This window comes from Vulpes vulpes, chromosome 1, assembly GCF_048418805.1.
Source record: "Vulpes vulpes isolate BD-2025 chromosome 1, VulVul3, whole genome shotgun sequence".
Classification (NCBI taxonomy): Eukaryota; Metazoa; Chordata; class Mammalia; order Carnivora; family Canidae; genus Vulpes; species Vulpes vulpes.
In genome coordinates, this window is record NC_132780.1 from 177678468 (window position 1) to 177699855 (window position 21388).

General features: G+C 42.3%; 1 protein-coding gene across 4 annotated transcripts in view; it reads right to left on the reverse strand.

Annotated features, from left to right (window-relative positions):
- MDN1 (midasin AAA ATPase 1) overlaps positions 1-17709 on the reverse strand; it is a 166613-nt gene extending 148904 nt beyond the window's left edge. For all 4 annotated transcript variants that reach the window (XR_011997104.1, XM_072737323.1, XM_072737331.1 and 1 more), the window contains exons 1-5: positions 17352-17709; positions 7567-7793; positions 3542-3766; positions 2071-2178; positions 1798-1990 (exon numbers count right to left, since the gene is read on the reverse strand). Coding sequence is in view for 3 of the 4 variants with exons in the window: in XM_072737323.1 (XP_072593424.1) it covers positions 1798-1990; positions 2071-2178; positions 3542-3766; positions 7567-7793; positions 17352-17453 (855 nt within the window). In the remaining variant the exon portion in view is untranslated. The remainder of the gene's footprint in view (positions 1-1797; positions 1991-2070; positions 2179-3541; positions 3767-7566; positions 7794-17351) is intronic.
- Positions 17710-21388: the final 3679 nt, after the last annotated feature.

The window sequence follows — 21388 nt, forward strand, 5'->3', positions numbered from 1 at the left end:
TGCAAAATGAAAAAGTTCTGGAGTTTGTTTACAAAACAAGATGAGTATATTTAACATCACTGATGTGTACACTTAAAACTGTTTAAGACGTTTGGGATGCCTGGCTGGCTCAGTCAATAGAGCATGTGACTCTTGATCTCAGGGTTTAAAGTTGGAGTCTCACATTGGGGGTAGAGTTTATTTACATAAAAAAAAAAAGTTTAAAATGGTAAATGTTTTGTTTTACTGCGTTGAAAAAATTTTCAAATAATAATGTACCTAATATAACATAAGGAAAAAGATCCCTTGGGAAGGTGGAATTTTTAAGAATTTTTTTAAGGAATAAAAACTTCTCAAACATGGCTAGTTCCCTATAGATACGTGAGAATAAAATGAGATTCAAGGCTGGAAGTTTGTTTGCTTTTTATTTTTTTATTTTTTTTGTTTGTTTGTTTGCTTTTTAAATTCTATTTATTTGAAAGAAAAGAGAGCATGAGCAGGGGAAGGGTCAGAGGGACAAGCAGATGTCCCACTGAGCACAGAGCTGGACACAGGGCTGGATCCTAGGACCCTGAGATCCTGACCTGAGCCAAAGTCAAATGTTTAACCACTTAACTGACTGAGCCCACCCAGGTGCCCCAGGACTGGAGTTCTTGAACTCTCTGCAGGGCTATTACTCTGTTATTAAGCAGGCAGGCTGGGACATAGCACCATTTTGTGCTTCTGCCCCAGTGCCTTGTCACTGCTACTCAACATCAGGCCCATCCCAACTAGAATCCTTCCCTATGTTAAAATTCTAATGCTCCAAACCTAATCCATGTTAGGAGAATGGTTGGGGTTGGGAGGATCTTAGTGACTAGAGGAAAACACACGGGCCGCTAGAAATGCTGCTATCCTCATGCTGCTTACATAGATATATTCAGTTTATGAATAATCATTGAGCTGTACATTTCAGATGTGCATTTTTAAATGTATATTAAGCTTTTTTAATATTTTTAAGGTTATTTATTTGAAGTAATCTCTACACCCAACATGGGGCTCAAACTCACAACCCCAAAATAAAGAGCCAGAAGCTCTTCTGACTGAGCCAGCAAGGTGCCCCCATTATGCTTCTTTTCTTTAAATTGTACTGCCCAATGGACAAACCAATGATTCAAGGAATGACAAGGGCTTTTTCCAAAAAGAAAACGGTGAATCTGACCATCACACAAAGTGACAACTGACTAAAGACTACTAGGGAAAACAGACTGGCTCCCAACAGTTTCAGATTATAGAGCTAGATTATAATCTATAAATCTTTCAAAAGCATGGGTCTGGAGACACATTCTTGAAAAGAAACTCATTTCATATGGCAGGGGATGTTCACTATACTTACTAGCCTCCCACACAATGAGTAAAAATAATGTCATGACATAAAGAGGCTGCTGGGAGTTATACTTGAGCCTAGCCCTGTCTCTCCCAAAGAGCAACCCAAAGGTCTCCAGACTAATCATTCTGCCTTTGTTTCATATAAATATGTTACCACAGCATGAACTACCCAACATCACACAGAGAATAAATGGAAGAGCTTTGCTGAAGTTAAAAGCATCATATAGGCATCATTAGAGTTTCTAATTTAACATCAAATAGAGACAAAGGAAATATCAAAGAGAGCCCTGGGTAACTTTTTCTTAATCTCTTCTGAGTACTTCTGTAAATGGAACAGCAATTTGGCAAACTTAATTTGACTCACACTTTTAACACAGGGCCCAGCCAAAGAAAAAAGCACACTGAGTGTTTAAGAGGGGGGAAAAAGACACCCTACTGATGCCAACATACCTGCTCTCCAGGGACTGGTGGCTGCCCAGGCAGCACCACACCACAGACAGCAGTCACTCTGGAAGAGAGGTCAGCTGAAAAAAGATGTCCCTGTAAGTACTGCAGCTCCTTCTCATTACGCCAAAGGGAGGTTTCTGGATTAGCCAAAACCAGGGCCTTCTCCAAGTCCTGCAGCTGGGCCTCTTCTAGTAACCTGAGGAAAATGAGGAACTCATCAGTTACTTTAATACACAGCAAAGCCACATGAACATCTCTAAGAATCCTCCTTCTTACCTCAACCTGAAATGAATCAGTTCCTCACTATTAAAAATCTTCTTAAGGAATGATAACTTGTGCTCTTCATTCATACAAGTGACCAAAGCAAGACAATTGGCTGTGTACCTGGAGAAAATTAAAGTATATAAACTCAGAACAAGCAGCTAATTCTCAAGAATAAAGAAAATTTGCTAGCCAACTAAATACTAAAAAAAGAAATTCTAGGGGCGCCTGGCTGGTTCAGTTGGTAAAGCATGCAACTCTTAATCTCTAGATGGTAAGTTCAAGCCCCACACTGGGCATAGAGATTACTAAAATAAATAAATGAAGGAGGGATCCCTGGGTGGCGCAGCGGTTCGGCGCCTGCCTTTGGCCCAGGGCACGATCCTGGAGACTCGGGATCGAATCCCACATCGGGCTCCCGGTGCATGGAGCCTGCTTCTCCCTCTGCCTGTGTCTCTGCCTCTCTCTCTGTGACTATCATAAATAAATAAAAAATTAATTTAAATAAATAAATAAATAAATAAATAAATAAATAAATAAATAAATAAATAAATAAATAAATGAAGGAATGAATAAACTTAAAAAAAAAAGAGAGAGAGGGACGCCTGGGTGGCTCAGCAGTTGAGCATCTGCCTTCTGCTCGGGCATGATCCCAGAGTCCTGGGATCAAGTCCCACATCAGGCTCCCTGCATGGAGCCTGCTTCTCCCTCTGCCTGTGTCTCTGCTTTTCCCTCTCTGTGTCTCTCATGAATAAATAAATAAATAAAATCTTTAAAAAATGATAATAATAATTATATAAAGAAAAAGAAAAAAAGCTCAGTCAGTTCTGCCTTCTGCTCAGGTCATGATCCTGGAGGTCCTGGAATCAGCCCCTGCTGGGCTTCAGCAGGGAGCCTGCTTCTCCCTCTGCCCCTCCCCCCCAGGTGCTCCCTGGCTCTCTCTTGTCCTCTCTCAAATAAATAAATAAAAACCTTAAAAAAAAAAAAAAAGAAAAAGAAATCTTATAGAATTGATATATTATAATTAAGAGTACAAAATACAGGGATCCCTGGGTGGCGCAGCGGTTTAGCGCCTGCCTTTGGCCCAGGGCGCGATCCTGGAGACCTGGGATCGAATCCCACGTCGGGCTTCCGGTGCATGGAGCCTGCTTCTCTCTCTGCCTATGTCTCTGCCTCTTTCTCTCTCTCTCTCTCGCTCTGTGACTATCATAAATAAATAAAAATTAAAAAAAAAAAAAGAGTACAAAATACAAATCAGGCATGATGAATTCATTTGACAGAACCTGAAAAAGGCGCACTCCACTAGTATCATCTCATTTTCCATGTAAGAGATACATGATTAAGGAAAGGCAGTAAGAACCCCAAAGGCACCAGAATAAAAATAACACATTTTACATAGCTTCCTTTCCCTCCTGACGCACAGAACTCTACACTCCCTCTACCATCCCCACACTTGAAACGTGAGAAAAGTCCAACAGCTACAGACCAGCGGACCAAGGTGTCATGGCTTCTGAGGAGAGGGACACACACACTCCAGTCCCAGAGCTCCCGAAACACAGACTGGTCTTGTTGCAGAAACTTGTAAGCTGCTTCCATTAGGTCCCGGAGCTTCATCCGCCTGCGTCCATAGCGGACTGGATTAGCATCTGAACTCTCTAGGAAGAGTCTCTGAAAGACTGGAGAAGTATCCTTGAAATACCTCAGGGCAAACCTTCAGAAAGAGAGAGATTATTTTCATTTGTTAGTGAGGATATCAAAGCATAAATTTCTACTTTGAGACAGGACAGCAGAATATAACAGCAATTTCCAAGGGTCTGAAAACAGATACGAATACTGAAGCTACCTAGTCCTAGACAGTATCCTGTTTAACTAGGACCATGGCATGATATGCCTAAGAAAATACAAAAATCAAAAGTACTTACCCCAAGTGTTTTCTACTGAAAATACACTCATTTTCAACAAACACTTATTGACCTCACACTAGAAGCCAGACACTGTGTTAACTACAAGGGGTACAAAACCAAGGAGATACTTTCCTTGAAGAGCTTGAATCTAGCAAGGAAGATAGTAATTTACAGAAACAACAAGAGGCACAAAGGAAAAAGATTCAACTAAATCTGGGGGAGTCCAAAAGAGATGCCTTGGTTGCATCTGAAGAGATGAACAGACTTGCACGAAACATGGACGGCGGCTAAGATTGTGAGAGGGACAAAAACTTCAGACGAGGTGCCTGGGTGGCTCAGCCAACTATGTGTCCAATACTTGGTTCGAGCTCAACTCATGATCTCAGAGTCATGAGATTGAGCCCTGCATGAGGCTCCATGCTCAGTGCTCAGCAGAGTCTGCTTGAGATTTTCCTTCTTCCTCTCCCTCCCCTGCACTCTTGAGCTCACACAGTCTCTCTCTCAAATAAATAAAATCTTAGGGAAAAAAAAAAAAAAGCTTCACATTGAATTTCTTTACATAATCTTAATGTTAATCCCCTATCAGAGGCAATTTGCAAATATTTTCTCCCAATCTGTAGGCTGTCTCTACATCCTTGTTTCCTTTGCTGTGTAGCAGCTTTTTAGTTTGATGTTCCATTTGTCTACTTTTGCTTTTGTTGCTTGTGCTTTTGGTGTCACAAAAAAAAGATAAAATCACTGCCAAATCTAGTATTATGAAGCAATCAATCTCTTCCATCAGCCTGTTCCTGAGTTGCATCCTTTTATAATAACTTGGTGAACTAGTAGTCAGTAACAGAATCCTCAGGAACCTACTGGGGATGCGACAGAGCAGGGGCAACAGCCATTTGAATCTGTTTTCCAGAGCAACTTGTATTGAAGCACCAAGGAAGTATACCCCAGACTCCTAGCTCAAGAAATCCCCAAATATACAACTGTAATTGGGAAATAATGAGAATTCAGGAGATGGTTGGGAAAGCTTGGGACTTCCACAAGCAAGCCAACAAACAGGAATAGGGACTTGGTAAATTAACACGTGATATTCTGAAGGCGACTGGATAAAGGAGACTTAGAAGATTCAAATGGGGCTCAGAAGAGACCTGGCAGAGTAAGAAAAAGAAAAGAAATTTGGGAGAAAACACACCAAAACTATTATTAATAAGTTATCCCTAAAAAGTAGGATTTCAGGGTGAAGACTTCTGCTTTTGGCAATTCTTATTATTACTTAATACATTATTACTTAAATATACTACTTTTGTAAAAATAAGACATTTTTTTCTTCACAAGTATACTGTCAGACTAATTCTTCAGGGGAAAGAGGCTGGTATTCCACTAGCTCAGAGGCAGCTAATGTTGGCAGCACATGTGGGACTAGGTGGACAGTAACAAGTATGCAAGCATGGCAGCCCGGGTGGCTCAGTGGTTTAGCGCCGCCTTCAGCCCAGGGCATGACTCTGGAGACCTGGGATCGAGTCCCACATCGGGCTCCCTGCATGGAGCCTGCTTCTCCCTCTCCCTGTGTCTCTGCCTCTCCCTCTCTCTGTGTGTCTCATAAATAAATAAATAAAATCTTAAAAAAAAAAAAAAAAGTATGCAAACAGAAAAGCAGTAACCAAATGGTCAACCTGACCCAGGAGGTCTTTGAGGAAGATGGGGGAAATGAGCAGAGTGTACTGGCAATGATCCTCCATCTGTGCAGCAACGGGGAGAAGAGAACAGTGATCCAATCTAAGCACACAAAAGGGAGTTTGGTCAATACTCTCTTCCAAACTTATTTGACTACAGTAGCACCCTTTACTCTTGAGACCCATCATTTTCAAGGAGTGCTCTAAAATTCTGGTCTAAACAATGACAGATGAACCAATAAAGTAAAGCATTTTTAGCCAGAGAATAACAACATTAGTTTTTTCCCTAAAGAATATTCAAAGACTAAGGAGAAGAGAAGGTCTCTTTCCTGTAGTATGATAAAGAGTCATAAGGTTCCAAAATGCATGTTCAAAAATGCAACATGGAATATCACCCAGTTAAACATCTAATCTTGAACAAGCCACTTGGGCAACTCATCAGTCCTCCTACCATCTAGAAATAAGACCTGTGATCCAGTTCTGGCCCTGACACTTAGGACAATTTAGTTAACCTCTCTAAAGACTTAAAATAAGAGTAATAGTGCCTGAAGATGTTTTAATATAAAGATTAAAGAACGCCTGACTGGCTCAGTCAGAAGAGCATATGACTCTTGATTTCGGGGTTGTGAGTTCAAACCCCACAGTGAATGTAGAAAGAAAAAGAATAAACAAAGAAACTTAAAAAAAAAAAAAAAACAGGAAACAGTCCACCACTAAATGCAAATCAAAAAATAAAAAGAATAAAAAGATAACATATAGCTACATACTTAAATGCCATATAATCCTGTATAAAAATTACTAAAACACCACCATTGGGGATCCCTGGGTGGCTCAGCGGTTTGGCGCCTGCCTTTGGCCATCCTGGAGTCCCGGGATCGAGTCCCGTGTCGGGCTCCCGGCATGGAGCCTGCTTCTCCTCCCTTTGCCTGTGTCTCTGCCTTTCTCTCTGTGTCTCTCATGAATAAATAAATAAAATCTTAAAAAAAAAAAAAAAAAAGTTCTCTTTTCTCAATTAAAAAAACTCTTAACACTCACTTTACTGCCCCTTTGACAATTCCACACAAAAGATACTTTACTATTAATTTAAAAGGCAAAGGTAGATAGTGTGGTATGAAGCAATAGACCCCAGCTATTTGGGAGGATGAGGCAGGACTGTAGTTCTGGTCTGTAGTGCACTATGCTGATCTGGTGTCCATGATAAATTTGGCATCAATATGGTGACCTCCCAGAAGTGGAGGACCACCAGGCTGTCTAGGGAGGGCTGAACCAGCCCAGCATGGAAACAGAGCTGGTCAAAAGAAAATCACATTAGAATCCAGTTCTAATACCACTTCTTACCATACTGCTTCGGATAGATTGTTATAAAGTTAGAACGGACACCAGAACTCTTCTGACTCCTGCAGCTGCTCTAGCAAGCAAAAAATAGCATACATCTGAAGTGAATGCTGTAAGAGCTTCAACTAAAACTCATTTAAATCAGGGCACTCGGGTGGCTCAGTTAGTTAAGCCTGTCCGCCTTCAGCTCAGGTCATGACCCTGCACTGGGCTTCCTGCTCGTGGGGAACCTGCTTCTCCCTCGCCCTCTGCCTGCACTCTACCTACTCTCTATCACATAAATAAATAAAATTATTTTAAAAAATAATAAAATAAAACTCATTTAAATCACCTTATATGGATGTCTCATCAAATGATACAATCCTTGAAGATAGGGAACCTATCTTGGCCATTTTGCCAGACCTGTCTTGATGGCCAAGATTTAAAAGAACCTAGTAAATGGTCACTAAACTAAGCTAGATAAAGGGATTCCACTGTGATCATTTTTATAAAATAGTACCATCTATATTTCTTCTTTCTTATATTTCCCTTCTCCTCAACTCACTCCTTCTTTACATCCCAAGTTCTACTATCTCAAGGAGAAATGTGAAGAAAAAACGGTTACTCACGGAAGGATGTCAGGATGGTTACAGATGAGTTTGCTCATTGACACACAGAGCCTTTCGTGTAAATCATGGTTGACTTGGCCTCCAGCTTTAATGGCCTCAGCATTCCTTTCCAGCAAATCCAAAAGAAGAGGGCGTAGCTGGCGACCAACCAGCACAGTACAGTCTTTATCCAGAAGTAATTGTGCTAAGGTATTCAGGATACACTGGCGATCTTGAGGTGTCCACACCTGAGAGAAAGGCAAAACAAAGTCTATGTGAATGCTACTCATTTGCACTGCTACAGAAGAGCAAAAAGTCCTAGCTTGGAATTAAAACATCCAATTTCCAGATTTCATAAATGAGTTTACCTTATAAAACACAGTGAAGGTTTTTGTAATAGACGATTACAGTGAATTTAATGTAAAAGGCTGTTACAAAGAAGTTTCAGTCCACTGGGGTTTTAGCAAAAGGACTGATACCTGAATTCCATGTAAAATGCTACACAGCTTCCCTGAAAAATAATCTGTTTCATGGTCTCAGAACTTCCCAGAAATTCCAATGTTTCCCCCAGCTCCTTTGCTCTTGAAGGAAAACAGAAATTGCATGGGTTTGGGCACCAACCTTGCAGTTATTATGTAAAACTGTCAACTCTCTTGAGGTAAGGATAGAGATTAGAAATCAATTCCTCAAAATGAATGAGGACAGCCTTATGAAGGCTTCAGCCTCAAAGAAATAAAACAGATCCAAAGGAGACAGCCATACTTTGATATGAAAGATGAAATAGACCACAAAATTCTAGTGCCTGGATTCAGAATGTCCATAAGACTAAAAAAGAAAACTGAAAAAGTGTGTGAAAAGTCTCATGTTGCTAGTGTGCATGGAGGCCTATACAACCCTTGTGGCCAACAATGAGATTGTGGGTTTAAACTGTTTAAGGGTCATAACCTCTGACCCAGCAAATCCAATGCTATGAATTTATCCCAAGGAGTTTCATACTAAGGAGTTTCATTTTTACATCAGATGTAAAAATTTAACAGTTTTCCAAAATTATCTCTCAGAAAAAGGTCACCTTACACTTAAGCTCTTAAAAGAACTTCCAAAATATACAGCATTGACTTATAAAACTAATTCTGAACAAAGCACTGATTGGAGGAAGATGTTACATTGAAACAATTTCCATCAATATTAGTCCTGCAAGGACATTTAACAGATTTGGTCATGATTCACAGGAGCATGATATGACATTTTCGATTGCTGAATGTCCCTATAAACAAGTCCACAAAAAATATCACTTAAAAAGTATACAGTAGGGATGCCTGGGTGACTCAGTCAGTTAAGCATCTAACTCTTGATTTCGGCTCAGGTTATGATTTCAGGGTTGTGATCGAGCCTTGCCTCTGGCTCCATAATGGGCGCACAGCCTGCTTAAGATGCTCTGTCATGGGACGCCTGGGTGGCTCAGCAGTTGAGTGTCTGCCTTCGGCTCAGGGTGTGATCCTCAGTCAAGGGATCCAGTCCCACATCGGGATCCCTGCAAGTAGTCTGCTTCTCCCTCTGCCTGTGTCTCTGCCTCTCTCTCTGTGTCTCTCATGAATAAATAAAATCTTAAAAAAAAAAAAAAGATTCTGTCTTCCTCTGCCCCTCCTCCCACCTCAAAAATATAAATAAATAAATAAATAAATAAATAAATAAATAAATAAATAAATAGTATTCACTAACTAGTTACAAAGTGAAGAAAAAGAAACTTCCTCTACAAAATGAATGAAAGAAACCGTAACTCTCCAGGACATGTTCTACAAATGGATACTTGCAGGTTGGGGAAAAAACCTCCAGAGAGAGTATCATTTCATGAGCTTTATCTTCAAAAGGTAATATGGAAGTGCCTGGGTGGCTCAGTGACTGGGTGACTGTTGATTTTGGCTCAGGTCATGATTTCAGGGTCTCAGGATCGAGCTCTGCATCAGGCTCCACACTCAGCAGAGTCTAGCTGAGATTCTCTGTTTTTCTTCTCCCTATGCCCCTCCTTCCTGCTCATTCATGAGCGTGCTCTCTCTAAAATAAATAAACAAAATCTTAAAAAAAAAAAAAAAAAAAGTAACCTGGAAAACTGTGTTAGAAGAAATAGATAGCCTTTTTTAAAAAGTAAACTCTAAGCCCAACATAGGGCTTAAACTCCTGACCCCAAGATCTAGAGTCCCATCCTCTGGGGCACCTGGGTGGCTTAGTCAGTTAAGTGTCTCTTCGGCTCCAGTCATGATCTCAGGGTCCTGGGATGGAGCCCCGTGTAACACTCCCTGGTCAGCAGGGAGTCTGCTTCTCCCTCTCCCTTTATGCTCGTCCTCTCAAATAAATAAAATATTTAAAGATAAAAATAATTTAAAAAAACAATAGAAAGAGTCAGTAGTGCTCTACCAACTGAGCCAGCTAGGTGCCCTCAAACATTTAGCTTTTCAAAAACCAACTTCAATCCATCAATCTTTTTTGACATATACTCTACATATAATAAAATGCACCCATTTATAGTTTGATAAGTTTTGACATATATACATACCCATGCAATCACCACCCAATAAAAGTATCAAACCCAAAGTTCCCTTATGTTTCTTGGCAGTCAATCTTCTCACCAATAATATGATTTTACGACCACAGATTAGATATGCCTAGTCTAGAACTTTATGTAAATTTAATCAGGGCATGCCTGGGTGGCTCAGCGGTTGAGCGTCTTTGCCTTGGCTCAGGATGTGATCCCAGAGTTCTGGATGAAGTTCCACATCGGGCTCCCCACAGGGAGCCTGCTTCTCCTCCCTCTATGTCTCTGCCTCTCTCTGTGCCTCTCATGAATAAATAAATAATCTAAAATAAATGAATGAATTTAATCATGCAGTATGTGCTCTTTTCTGTCCAAGTTCTGTTGTTCAGTATAATGCTTTTGACAATCATTCGTGTAAATAAATGCTTCAATAGTTTATTCCATTTTGTTACTACTTTTTCACTGTCTGAATAAACCACAACTTTTTTATCTATTTGCATGTTGATAGATAGCTTCACTGCTTCACTGTTTCCAACTATCATCCAAAAAGCTACTATGGGAGCACCTACTTCAGTGACTTAGTGGGTTAAGTGTCTGACTTGATTTTGGCTCAGGTCATGGTCTCACAATTTTAAGATCAAGCCAGGCATTGGCTCCCTTCTGGGTGTGGAGTCTGCCTAAGTTTCTCCTTCCCTCTGCTCCTCTCCCTCCTCTAACCAAACCCCTTAAAAAAAAAAAAAAAAAAAAAAAAGCTACTATGAACATTTAGGTACATATATTCAATGCTTTCTTTTTTTGTACCAGTTGTAATATATCTTACATTACCTAAGAGTGAGATTGCTAGGTCATATACCTATATGCTTAATTTGAATGTAAATTTTAATTTAACTTAAAAAAATTTTTAAAGATTTTATTTATTTGAGAGAGAGCGTGTGCACAAACACAAAGCTGGAGAAGAGGCAGGGTGGGGGGGCGAGGAGCAGAGAGTAGAGGGAAAGCAGATTTTTTTTTTAAGATTTATTCATTCATAGAGACACAGAGAGAGAATGAGAGACAGAGACACAGGCAGGAGAAGCAGGCTCCATGCAGAGAACCCGACGCGGGACTCGATCCAGAGTCTCCAGGATCATGCCCTGGGCTGCAGGCGGCGCTAAACCGCTGCGCCACCGGGGCTGCCCGGAAAGCAGATTTCTTGTTGAGGGCAGCGCGGGTGGCTCAGCAGTTTAGCGCTGCCTTTGGCCCAGGGCCTGATCCTGGAGACCCGGGATCGAGTCCTGATTCCGGCTCCCTGCATGGAGCCTGCTTCTCCCTCTGCCTCTGCCTCTCTGTGTGTGTGTCTCTCATGAATAAATAAAATCTTTAAAAAAAAGAAAAATTTCTTGTTGAGCACAGAGCCGGATGGGGCTCGATCCCAGGACCCTGAGATCATGATCTGAGCTGAACTCAAGACACTTTTTTTTTTTTTAAGATTTTATTTATTTACTCATGAGAGGTCTCAGAGTCCTGGAATCAAGCTCCCTGTGGAGTTGCCTGGTCAGTGGGGAGTCTGCTTCTCTCTCTCCCCCTCCCTCCTGTCTGTGCTCTCCTCTTACTGTCTCTCTCTCTCTCAAGTAAATAAAATCTTAAAAAAAAAAAAAAAGTCACATGATCTATCAACTAAGCCAGCCAGGCACCCCTCAACATTTAACTTTAAAACAAGTTGGGGGGCAGCCCCTGTGGTGCAGCAGTTTAGCACCGCCTGCAGCCTGGGGTGTGATCCTGGAGACCCGGGATCAAGTCCCACGTCAGGTTCCCTGCATGGAGCCTGCTTCTCCCTCTACCTGTGTCTCTGCCTCTGTGTGTGTGTGTGTGTGTCTATGAGTAAATAAATAAAATCTTTTAAAAAAATAAAAATAAAAAAATAAAATAAAACAAGTTGGGGATCCCTGGGTGGCTCAGTGGTTTGGTGCCTGTGTCTCTCATGAATAAATAAAATCTATTTTTTTAATAAATAAAATCTTTAAAAAAAAAAAAAAAACTTTAAAACAAGTATTTGTACCAGTGTACACCCACCAGCAATGCCTGAGACCTCTAGCCGCCAGGTAACTTCACCAACATATAGTATTGTCAGTTATAATTTTAGTCATTCTAGTGGAGTGAGAGTGGTAGCTGGTGCTTTTATCTGCATTTCCTTGATGCCAAAGATGTTGAGAATTTTTTCAAGTGTTTAGTAGCCATACGTTTATCAACTGTTGTGATGTTTGTTCAATCTTTTATCCATTTTCTTAAAGATTTTATTTATTTATTCATGAGAGAGAGAGAGAGGCAGAGACACAGGAGAGGGAGAAGCAGGCTCCATGTAGGGAGCCTGACGTGGGACTCAATCCCAGGTCTCCAGGATCAGGCCTTGGGCTGATGGTGGTGCTAAACCGCTGAGCCACCCGGGCTGCCCTCTTTTATCCATTTTTAAATTTGGCTGTTCACATATATTCAATGCTTTGAAAATGTTATGAATTTCCTTCCAATTACTCCTCTAGCTGCATTCCACAATTTGTTTAAATTATCATTCAATTCAAAATGCTTTCACAGGGGCACCTGGGTGGCTCAGCAGGTTAAGCATCTGCCTTCGGCTCAAATCATGATCTCAAGAGTCCTGAGATCCAGTCTCATGTACTTCTGGCTTCCTGCTTGGCAGAGGAAGTCTGCTTCTCCCTCTTCTTCTGCCCCTTCCCACAGCTCATGCATGCATGCACATGCACATGTACTCTCTCTCAAGTAAATAAAATCTTCAAAAAAATACTTTCTGATTCTACCAGTGATTTTCCTTCAACCATCTTTAATTTTGTTTTTTGTTTTTAATTCCTAACATTCAGGGTTTTTTTCCCTAATTTAATTCCATTGGGGGGCAGCCCGGGTGGCTCAGCAGTTTAGCGTCGCCTTCAGCCCAGGGCATGATCCTGGAGACCTGGGATCGGGTCCCGTCAGGCTTCCTGCATGGGGCCTGCTTCTCCCTGTCTGTGTCTCTGCCTCTCTCTGTGTCTCTCATGAATAAGTACATAAAATCTTAAAAAAAAAAAAAAAAAAAAATCCATTGGGATCACTGAATATCTCACGTATGACTTTAATTCTCCTAAATTTATTAAGACTTATTTAATGGCTCAGAGTATGCTCTATCTTGGTGAATGTTCCAGATGAGCAGAACATGTATTCCACAGTTACTGGGCACAGCATTCTATAAATGTCAATTAGATAAGGTTTACTGAGAGTGGGTCTTCCACATGCTTAGTGATTTTCTGTATTTCTTCAATTACTCAGGACAGGATATTAAGTCTCCGATTATAATTGTGAATTTGTCTATTTTTCCTCCTCTGTCACTTTTTGACTCATGTATTTTGATCTTCTGTTATTAGGTGTACAAATATTTAAAATTTATTCCTTAAATTCACACTGTGAGGCTAACACATGCATTATAACATATTTGGCAACACTCCTGGCCTCTAAATACTACATGCTAGAAGCAACCCCACCAGCAGTTGTGACAACCAAAAATGTCTCCAGATTTGCCCTTGGGGGCAAAATTACCCCAGTTGAGAATCACTAGGCTGGATTTAAAAATATCTGAAACAAAAAATGGAAATAAAGCTGACAGAAAAAAAAAAATTCTTTTAAAAGCTTTTGTTTTGGGGGCACCCGGCTGGCTCAGCTAGAAGAGTATGAGACTCCTGATCATGAGTTTGAGCCCCACACAGGATATAAGGACTCAATAAACTTTCTTTTAAGAAACTTTTAAATTTAAAATTAAAAAAAAAAAAACCTCACATACCATTTTAGAAAGCTGGATATTTATTCTAGAGACAATAGGGAGCTTTTATACAAAATACTTAGAGTCAGATGACTTATTAATTATAAGTATATTAAACAATCAGAATAGGTAGATAGATAAAAACAGTAAGTTAGTGGTTGCCTGGGGGGATGTGAGAAAGCACAGTGATGGGGGTAGGGCGGTGATAGCTAAAAGGTATGGGTGCTTCTTTTTGAAATAATGAAAGTGTCAGGGCTTCTGGCTTGCACAGTTGAAAGAGCATGCAACTTTTGTTCTCAGGGTCATGAGTTTGAGCCTCACATTGGGTATAGAGATTACTTAAAGAAAAAAATTTTTTTTAATTTTTTAAAAGGATGAAAATGGGGACGCCTAGGTGGCTCAGCTGTTGAGCGTCTGCCTTTGGCTCAGGGCGTGATCACAGGTCCGGGGACTTGATCTCCCACATAGGGCTCCCCGTGTGGAGCCTGCTTCTCCCTCTGTCTCTACCTCTTTGTGTGTCTCTCATGGATAAATAAAATCTTTAAAAAAAGGGACACCTGGGTGGCTTAGCGGCTGAGAATCTGCCTTCAGCTCAGGACGTGATCCTGGAATCTGGAGATTGAATCCCACATCGGGCTTCCTGCGTGGAACCTGCTTCTCCCTCTGCCTGTCTCTCTCTATCTCTGTGTGTGTGTCTCTCATGAATAAATACAATATTTTTTAAAATAAAATTTAAAAAAAAATCTTAAAAGAAAAAGGATGAAAATAAACCTGAGCCAAAGCCAAGAGTGGGACACTTAACAGACTGAGCCACCCAGACACCCCATGATTTTTAATAGTACATTTTTCTTAAAAGCCCTTGGAACGTCCTGTGAGGAGAATGATAAAAGTGTCTTTTGTTGTATTAAGGAGGTGAATTTTATGAGGTTTTCAAAGTTAAGTTCTAGGCCCAACGTGGCCCACCATCCCAAGATCAAGAGTTGCATGCTCTACCAACTTATGCCAGCCAGGTGCCCCACAAGTGAATTCTGGAAAGTACCCAAGGGCTGGTTGTCTAGAGAACCAACCAAATCATTAGTGTTGGACTTTCAGTCATACACCCATCTCCACCTCAGGCCAGGGCTGGATATAGTTCCAACACCAATGGCTAAAGATTTCATCAGTCATACCTAAGTAACAAAGCCACCTCAAAAACCCAAAAGGACTTGGTCGGGATGGCTTCCAAGTTGGTGAAGACATGGATATGTGGAGAAAGTGCCACCTCTGGAGAGGGCATGGAAGCTCTGCACTCCTTCTCACATACCCTGTCCTATGCATCTCTTCCACCTAGCAGTTGCTGAATCTGCTTCTCTCTCTGTCTCTTATGAATAAATAAATGAAATCTTTTTTTAAAAAATTCTTATTTCAGATCCCAATAGCAATGAGAATCCTCTTTCAAAGGTTATTGCTTTCCAATAAAAATGGTTTTGTTTCCAAAAATAGGAGAAATACAGACTGGCAACACAATCAACTCTTCTGAGTGAAAATCTTAAAATTATTACTGAAAATGGCTCAAGGAACAAACCTGAGAAGACATCTCAGGACAGAATTTAACAATGTGAAGCAAAGAAAAGGGAAAAGCAAAGGTGTTCAAATCTCCTTAATTCAAATGAACTTTTTTTTTTTAAGATTTTATTTATTTATTCATGAGAGACACAGACGAGAGAGAGGCAGAGACAGGCAGAGGGAGAAGAGGCTCCAGGCAGGGAGCCCGACGCAGGACTCGATCCCAGGTCTCCAGGATCACGCCCTGGGCTGCAGGCGGTGCTAAACCGCTGAGCCACCAGGGCTGCCCCCTCAACTGAACTTTCTAGTAGCTTTCAGATCCAATACTATTTCAAATACAATCTCAGATGGGATCCCTGGGTGGTGCAGCGATTTAGCGCCTGCCTTTGGCCCAGGGCGCGATCCTGGAGACCCCGGATCGAATCCCACGTCGGGCTCCCGGTGCATGGAGCCTGCTTCTCCCTCTGCCTGTGTCTCTGCCTCTGTCTCTCTCTCTGTGACTATCATAAATAAATAAAAAAAATTACAAATACAATCTCAGAATCCACATGAGTGGTTCTCACACTTACGTGTATCAGATTCTCCAAAACTTTATCTCCTAAAGACTACAAACCCTTTCCCCACCCTCCTCCCAATACATAAACACCAATTTTACATTTTACAACAGCAGTGGGGAAACATCAATCTCCTGTTGCTGGTTCATGATCCCCGGAATCAGAACCTGTGCTTTGAATTCTAAAGCCCACTTACAGAAAAATACCTCTAGCAACAATACATAACATAATAACATAACATAATTCAGGAGCCTGTAACGAAAAGCTCAGCTCACGCGAACGGATTCTCTCTTCCTTAGTCCAACCCATCAAAACTCAGTTCTCTTTCTACAGCTCACCATTTGATTAGGGATTCCCTTCACTGGGTCTCAGGAGCCAGAAATTCCAGGCTATCTTGACTCCTCCGTCCCTTAACTTTACACTTTCAATTTGTTGTCACCAAACAGAAACGCCTCTCGTGTCAATTCTCTGCTGCTCCAGACCCAAAATACTCCCGTTACTTCCTAAGCAATGCCATATGTATGTGTACAACGCATTAATGACTTAAGTTAGATACTGGAGTTAGAAGGAAAAAAAAAAAAAATCCACATTTTCTACTCTCAAGAAGCTCCAAGATATTGGGGGTGGGGAACCTTAAAAAAAGGAAATTAAAATGCAACGTGAAAAAAAAAATGCATGATAAAGGTCCTCCACTCAGACAGCAGGGAGTCCAGAGGAGGCTCTTAAAAGGCCAAACACCCACTTCCTAGAAGACTCTAATTCACCTCATAACGCATATGGTTAATGTCACAGTTCGTACTCGCTGTCTTGCTTTGTCCTTCGGTTGTTTTCTGTGTTTACCAACTGTCTCCAAAAATAGACGCTGTATTCCGCTGCGGGCAGAGACCGTAACGAATTTCTCCGTCTCCTCACAGAACCGCACGGCTGCCTCCCGTAAAGCAGGAACGCAATCAATACGTGTCTGCGGGCCCGAACTACGGGATGGGACGCAGAGGGGGAAAAAAAAGAAGTCACCCCGACTGACGGGGGTGGCTCAGACTTGGCACACTTAAGGGAGACACATGTCGAACGGGCTGAGATCCAACCCCAATCGCAGGAAAAACCAACCACGTTTCCTTCGGGAGGCCGTGTCTGCCACAGAGCGCTCGGCGGCTGCAGGGAACGGAAGGGTCTCTCAGGTAAGCACAAAAGGCTTCTTCCAATGTCCTCAGACGCGCGCGGACGTCCCCGCCCCTGGCCAGCCCTGGGGAGGGGGCCTGGAGGGCACAACGCCGAACCTCCGTACCCCGAGCGTAGTGCGTCTCGCTCAGGGCCGCGGGGCGCGCGCCACGGGGACGACAGGGTCCCGGCCCGGCGATTTCCCTCCCTCTCCACCTCCCCCTCCCCCTGCTTTTACCTGTTTGGCCAAGAACCTGCCCAGTTCGCTACGGCTCTTCTCGTTCTTGGCAGCGAGTAAGCGCAGCGGGGCAGCCGCCACCTCCAGGAAAAGGTGCTCCATGTCCGCAGGCCCTGCTGCCCCCGGCGGCCCCCAGCGCTCCCTACGTAGCGCTCGGAGCACCCCCCGAGCCGCGGAGGTCGCGCGCGGCAAGCGCCAGCAACTACGCCCCCGGGGAAAGCCGAAGCGGCAGCCCCGCAGACGCCGGGAGAACCGCAGCACACGTGGGGAAGCACGCGGCGCCCTGCGTCATCAGCCCGCGACCGCGACCGCAAAGGCAGGGCAGCCCCAGCCCCGCCCCCTCGGCGGCGGAAACGGCGAGAGTCACCCCCGCGCCACTTCCGGGAGGGAAACTGGGGCCGACAGCTCTTGCGGTCCGGGTCCCGAGGGTACCGTGATGGGAGGTCTCAGAGACCACGTGCGGCGGGACCGCGCGATCGGAGGTTCCGCTAGGCCCGAAGCGGGGGAGCCCTCGGCCCACCGTGTCTCCCTCCGATGGAAATTTCTCGCACACAAGCACACCCCTTGCGATATTCTTAATATATATATATATAATATTGGAATATTTGTATATAATATGTATATTGGAAATAAGTGTTCAGTTAGGGAATATTTAATGAAACTGGTATATACATTATAGAATATCCAGAAGCCGTTGAAGAGTGGAATAGAAGCGTACAGGAAAGCTCATTTATGTGAAGTTCAAGAACAAGCCGAAATAATGACAAAGTCGAGCTAACGGTTGCCTTCGGGAGTATTGACAGCCCAGGGTCCTGAGGGAACACGGTGCGGTGATGGAACGGCTTCACGATCTTCCTCTCGCTGGATTGGAATGGTTACTCTGGTAGATAAATTTTTAAAAGGAAAAAAAAACCAAACAAACAAAAAAACTCTACCCAAGGTTTGTGCACCTTGTCCAAATTATGCCTCCAAAATGGGTTTTAAAAGCAAGTAGAAAAAATAAATAAATAAATAAATAAATAAATAAATAAATAAATAAATAAATACAAGCAAGCAAGTAGAGGGGCAGCCCGAGTGGTTCAGCGGTTTAGCGCCGCCTTCAGTCCAGGGCCTGATCCTGGCGACCTGGGGTCAAGTCCCACGTCGAGTCCCACGTCGAGTCCCACGTCGAGTCCCACGTCGAGTCCCACGTCGGGCTCCCTGCATGGAGCCTGCTTCTCCCTCTGCCTGTGTCTCTGCCTCTCTCCCTCTCTCTGTGTGACTATCATAAAAAAAAAAATGTATTTGAATTTGAATTTTCTTTCCCTAGGGTTTGAATGTTTGCTTTTGGGGGAACTCAAAAAGCACAGAACTTCTAAAACATCCAGAAGTAGGAAACTGTGAAAATGGGGCAAAAAACATTTCCAAGAACTAGGGAACTGTGGAAATGGGGCAAAAAAAATCTCCAAATAAATTTTAAAATTTCCAAGAAGACTGAGAAGGTCCCCTGAGGACCTAGCACAATGAATGAAAAATTACCCACGTTTGAGGAGATACTCTCATTTTTTCCCCCTGGGTATCTCCCATGTATATGTGAAGTGTTCATGTTAATAAACTTATGTGTGGGGGCATCTGGGTGGCCCAGTGGTTGAGCGTCTGACTTTGGCTCAGGTCGTGATCCAGGAATGGAGTCCCACGTCAGGTTCCCTGCATGGAGCCTGCTTCTCCCTCTGCCTGTGTCTCTGCCTCTCTCTCTCTGTGTGTGCATCTCTCATGAATAAATAAATAAAATCTTTAAAAATAAATAAACTTGTGTTTTTTTTTCCTCTGAGACTTTTATGACAAGAACTTAGAAGGGTAAAAGGAAAGTTATGCTTACTCCTCTACACACCCTTTCTAATGACCTCTCACAAACAACCATAAGACAACATTTTTGGGTGATAGAAATGTTTCAAGACTACTGTGATTGTGGCACAACTTAAAAATTGAATAAAGTCATTGAATCGCACACTTACAGTGGCTGAATTTTTTTTAAAGATTTCATGTATTCATTCATGAGAGACACACAGAGAGAGAGAGGCAGAGACACAAGCAGAGGGAGAAGCAGGCTCCCTGCAAGGAGCCCAATGCGGGACTCCATCCTGAACCCTAGGATCATGCCCTGAGCCAAAGGCAGACACTCAACCGCTGAGCCACCCAGGTGTCCCACAGTGGGTGAATTTTATCATATGTAAGTTATACCTCAGAAAATCTCTAAAAATAACAATAATAATCATCAAGGAATAGGGTATGTGTAAGTATAGATGAAACAAGATTGACAATATATTGATAATTATTGAAACAATGTCAGGTAAAGGGAGTTCATTATACTTTCTCTACATTTGTGTATGTTAGAAAATTACAATAATAAAAGGTAAAATAATATTTTTTTAAAAAAGGAGAATAAGGTCTTGTCAAAAAAACTCAGGTACTAAAGAATAGCAGAATATATCAGTTAGGCGTGGAAGAATTTGGGTCTTGCCACCCCAAACTATGCCACTTTGGCATACTGATTATTCTGAGCTAAAAACACTTTAGAAATAGTAGATACAGGAAGGGCTCTCTGACCACCCCTTCCTTTTCTACCTAAAGCAGGTCATAAAATTTTTTTTTCAGGCCATAAAATCTCTCATGAGAAAGGTGCCCCCCCCCCCTTTTGCCAGGAATAAAAGAACATACTTATTACCAGAGACTCTTAATTGACATTGAATGGGTCTGTGCAAACAAACTTACTAAAATGACCCTTATCTTCCACTAGTTTTCACTCCATATATCTTCTAATCACTTCCCTACAATTTACTGCCTCTAGCCCAAACCACTTTTGGCTTATCATTTCTTTTACAAATTTATTCCTTCTTTTTCTAGAAGGTATATAAGCTTTCTTGAGCTGAAGGCAATGAGGAGAAGCAGATATAAAAGCTCTGTGCCCTCCTCTTATTTGCCTAAAGCAGAATATAAGTGTGTAAAAGTGTTCCCCTTTCCCCTCTCTACCAAGAAGGACAGGAGTTAATCACTGGAGACAACTGTCAATCTCGATTAGCACAGAGACAGCATCAGAAGAAACTACAGAACAAGCCTTGATAAAACTGTTATCTACCATTAGTTTCTCCATATATTTGCCTTCCCACAGTTCGCCACCCCCAGAAGCTCAAAGTTCTGTCTTGTCACTTCTCTAAAAATGTTTTGTTCTTTTTTTTTTTTTGAAGATTTATTTTTATTTGGGATCCCTGGGTGGCTCAGCGGTTTGGCACCTGCCTTCGGCCCAGGACATGATTCTGGAGTCCTGGGATGGAGTCCCACATCAGGCTCCCTGCATGGAGACTGCTTCTCCCTCTGCTTGTGTCTCTGCCTCTCTCTCTTTCTCTGTGTCTCTCATGAATAAATAAAATCTTTTAAAAATTTTTATTTATTTACGATAGACACACAGAGAGAGAGGCAGAGGAGAAGCAGGCTCCATGCCGGGGGCCCGACGCGGGACTCGATCTTGGGACTCAGGCAGGCCCGAAACCGCTGAGCCACCCAGAGATCCCCTTGTTCTTTTTTTTTAAGATGCTATATAAGCCCAGGTTTTATTTTTTTAAATAATTTTTTTTATTTATTTATGAGAGTCACACACAGAGAGAGAGAGAGAGAGGGGCAGAGACAGAAGCAGGCTCCATGCACCGGGAGCCCGACGTGGGATTTGATCCCGAGTCTCCAGGATCGCGCCCTGGGCCAAAGGCAGGCGCCAAACCGCTGCGCCACCCAGGAACCCCCTAAACCCAGGTTTTAACTACCTCTTTGAGTTGCTGGTCTCTGAGTGCTCCCATGTGTATGCATGATGCACATATATAAAATATAAAAGTGTTTTTAAATGAATATAGAAAATGTAAACAAAAACTAAAAAGTTGATTCAGACTTCAGGACATGTCAGGGATAAGAGTTTTCATTTCTCCTAGGCACTCTTCTTTTAACTTCAAGTTATTGCTGTCAAAAAACTATTTGTGCCTCAAAGGTGCCTGGCTGGCTCAGTTGGTGGA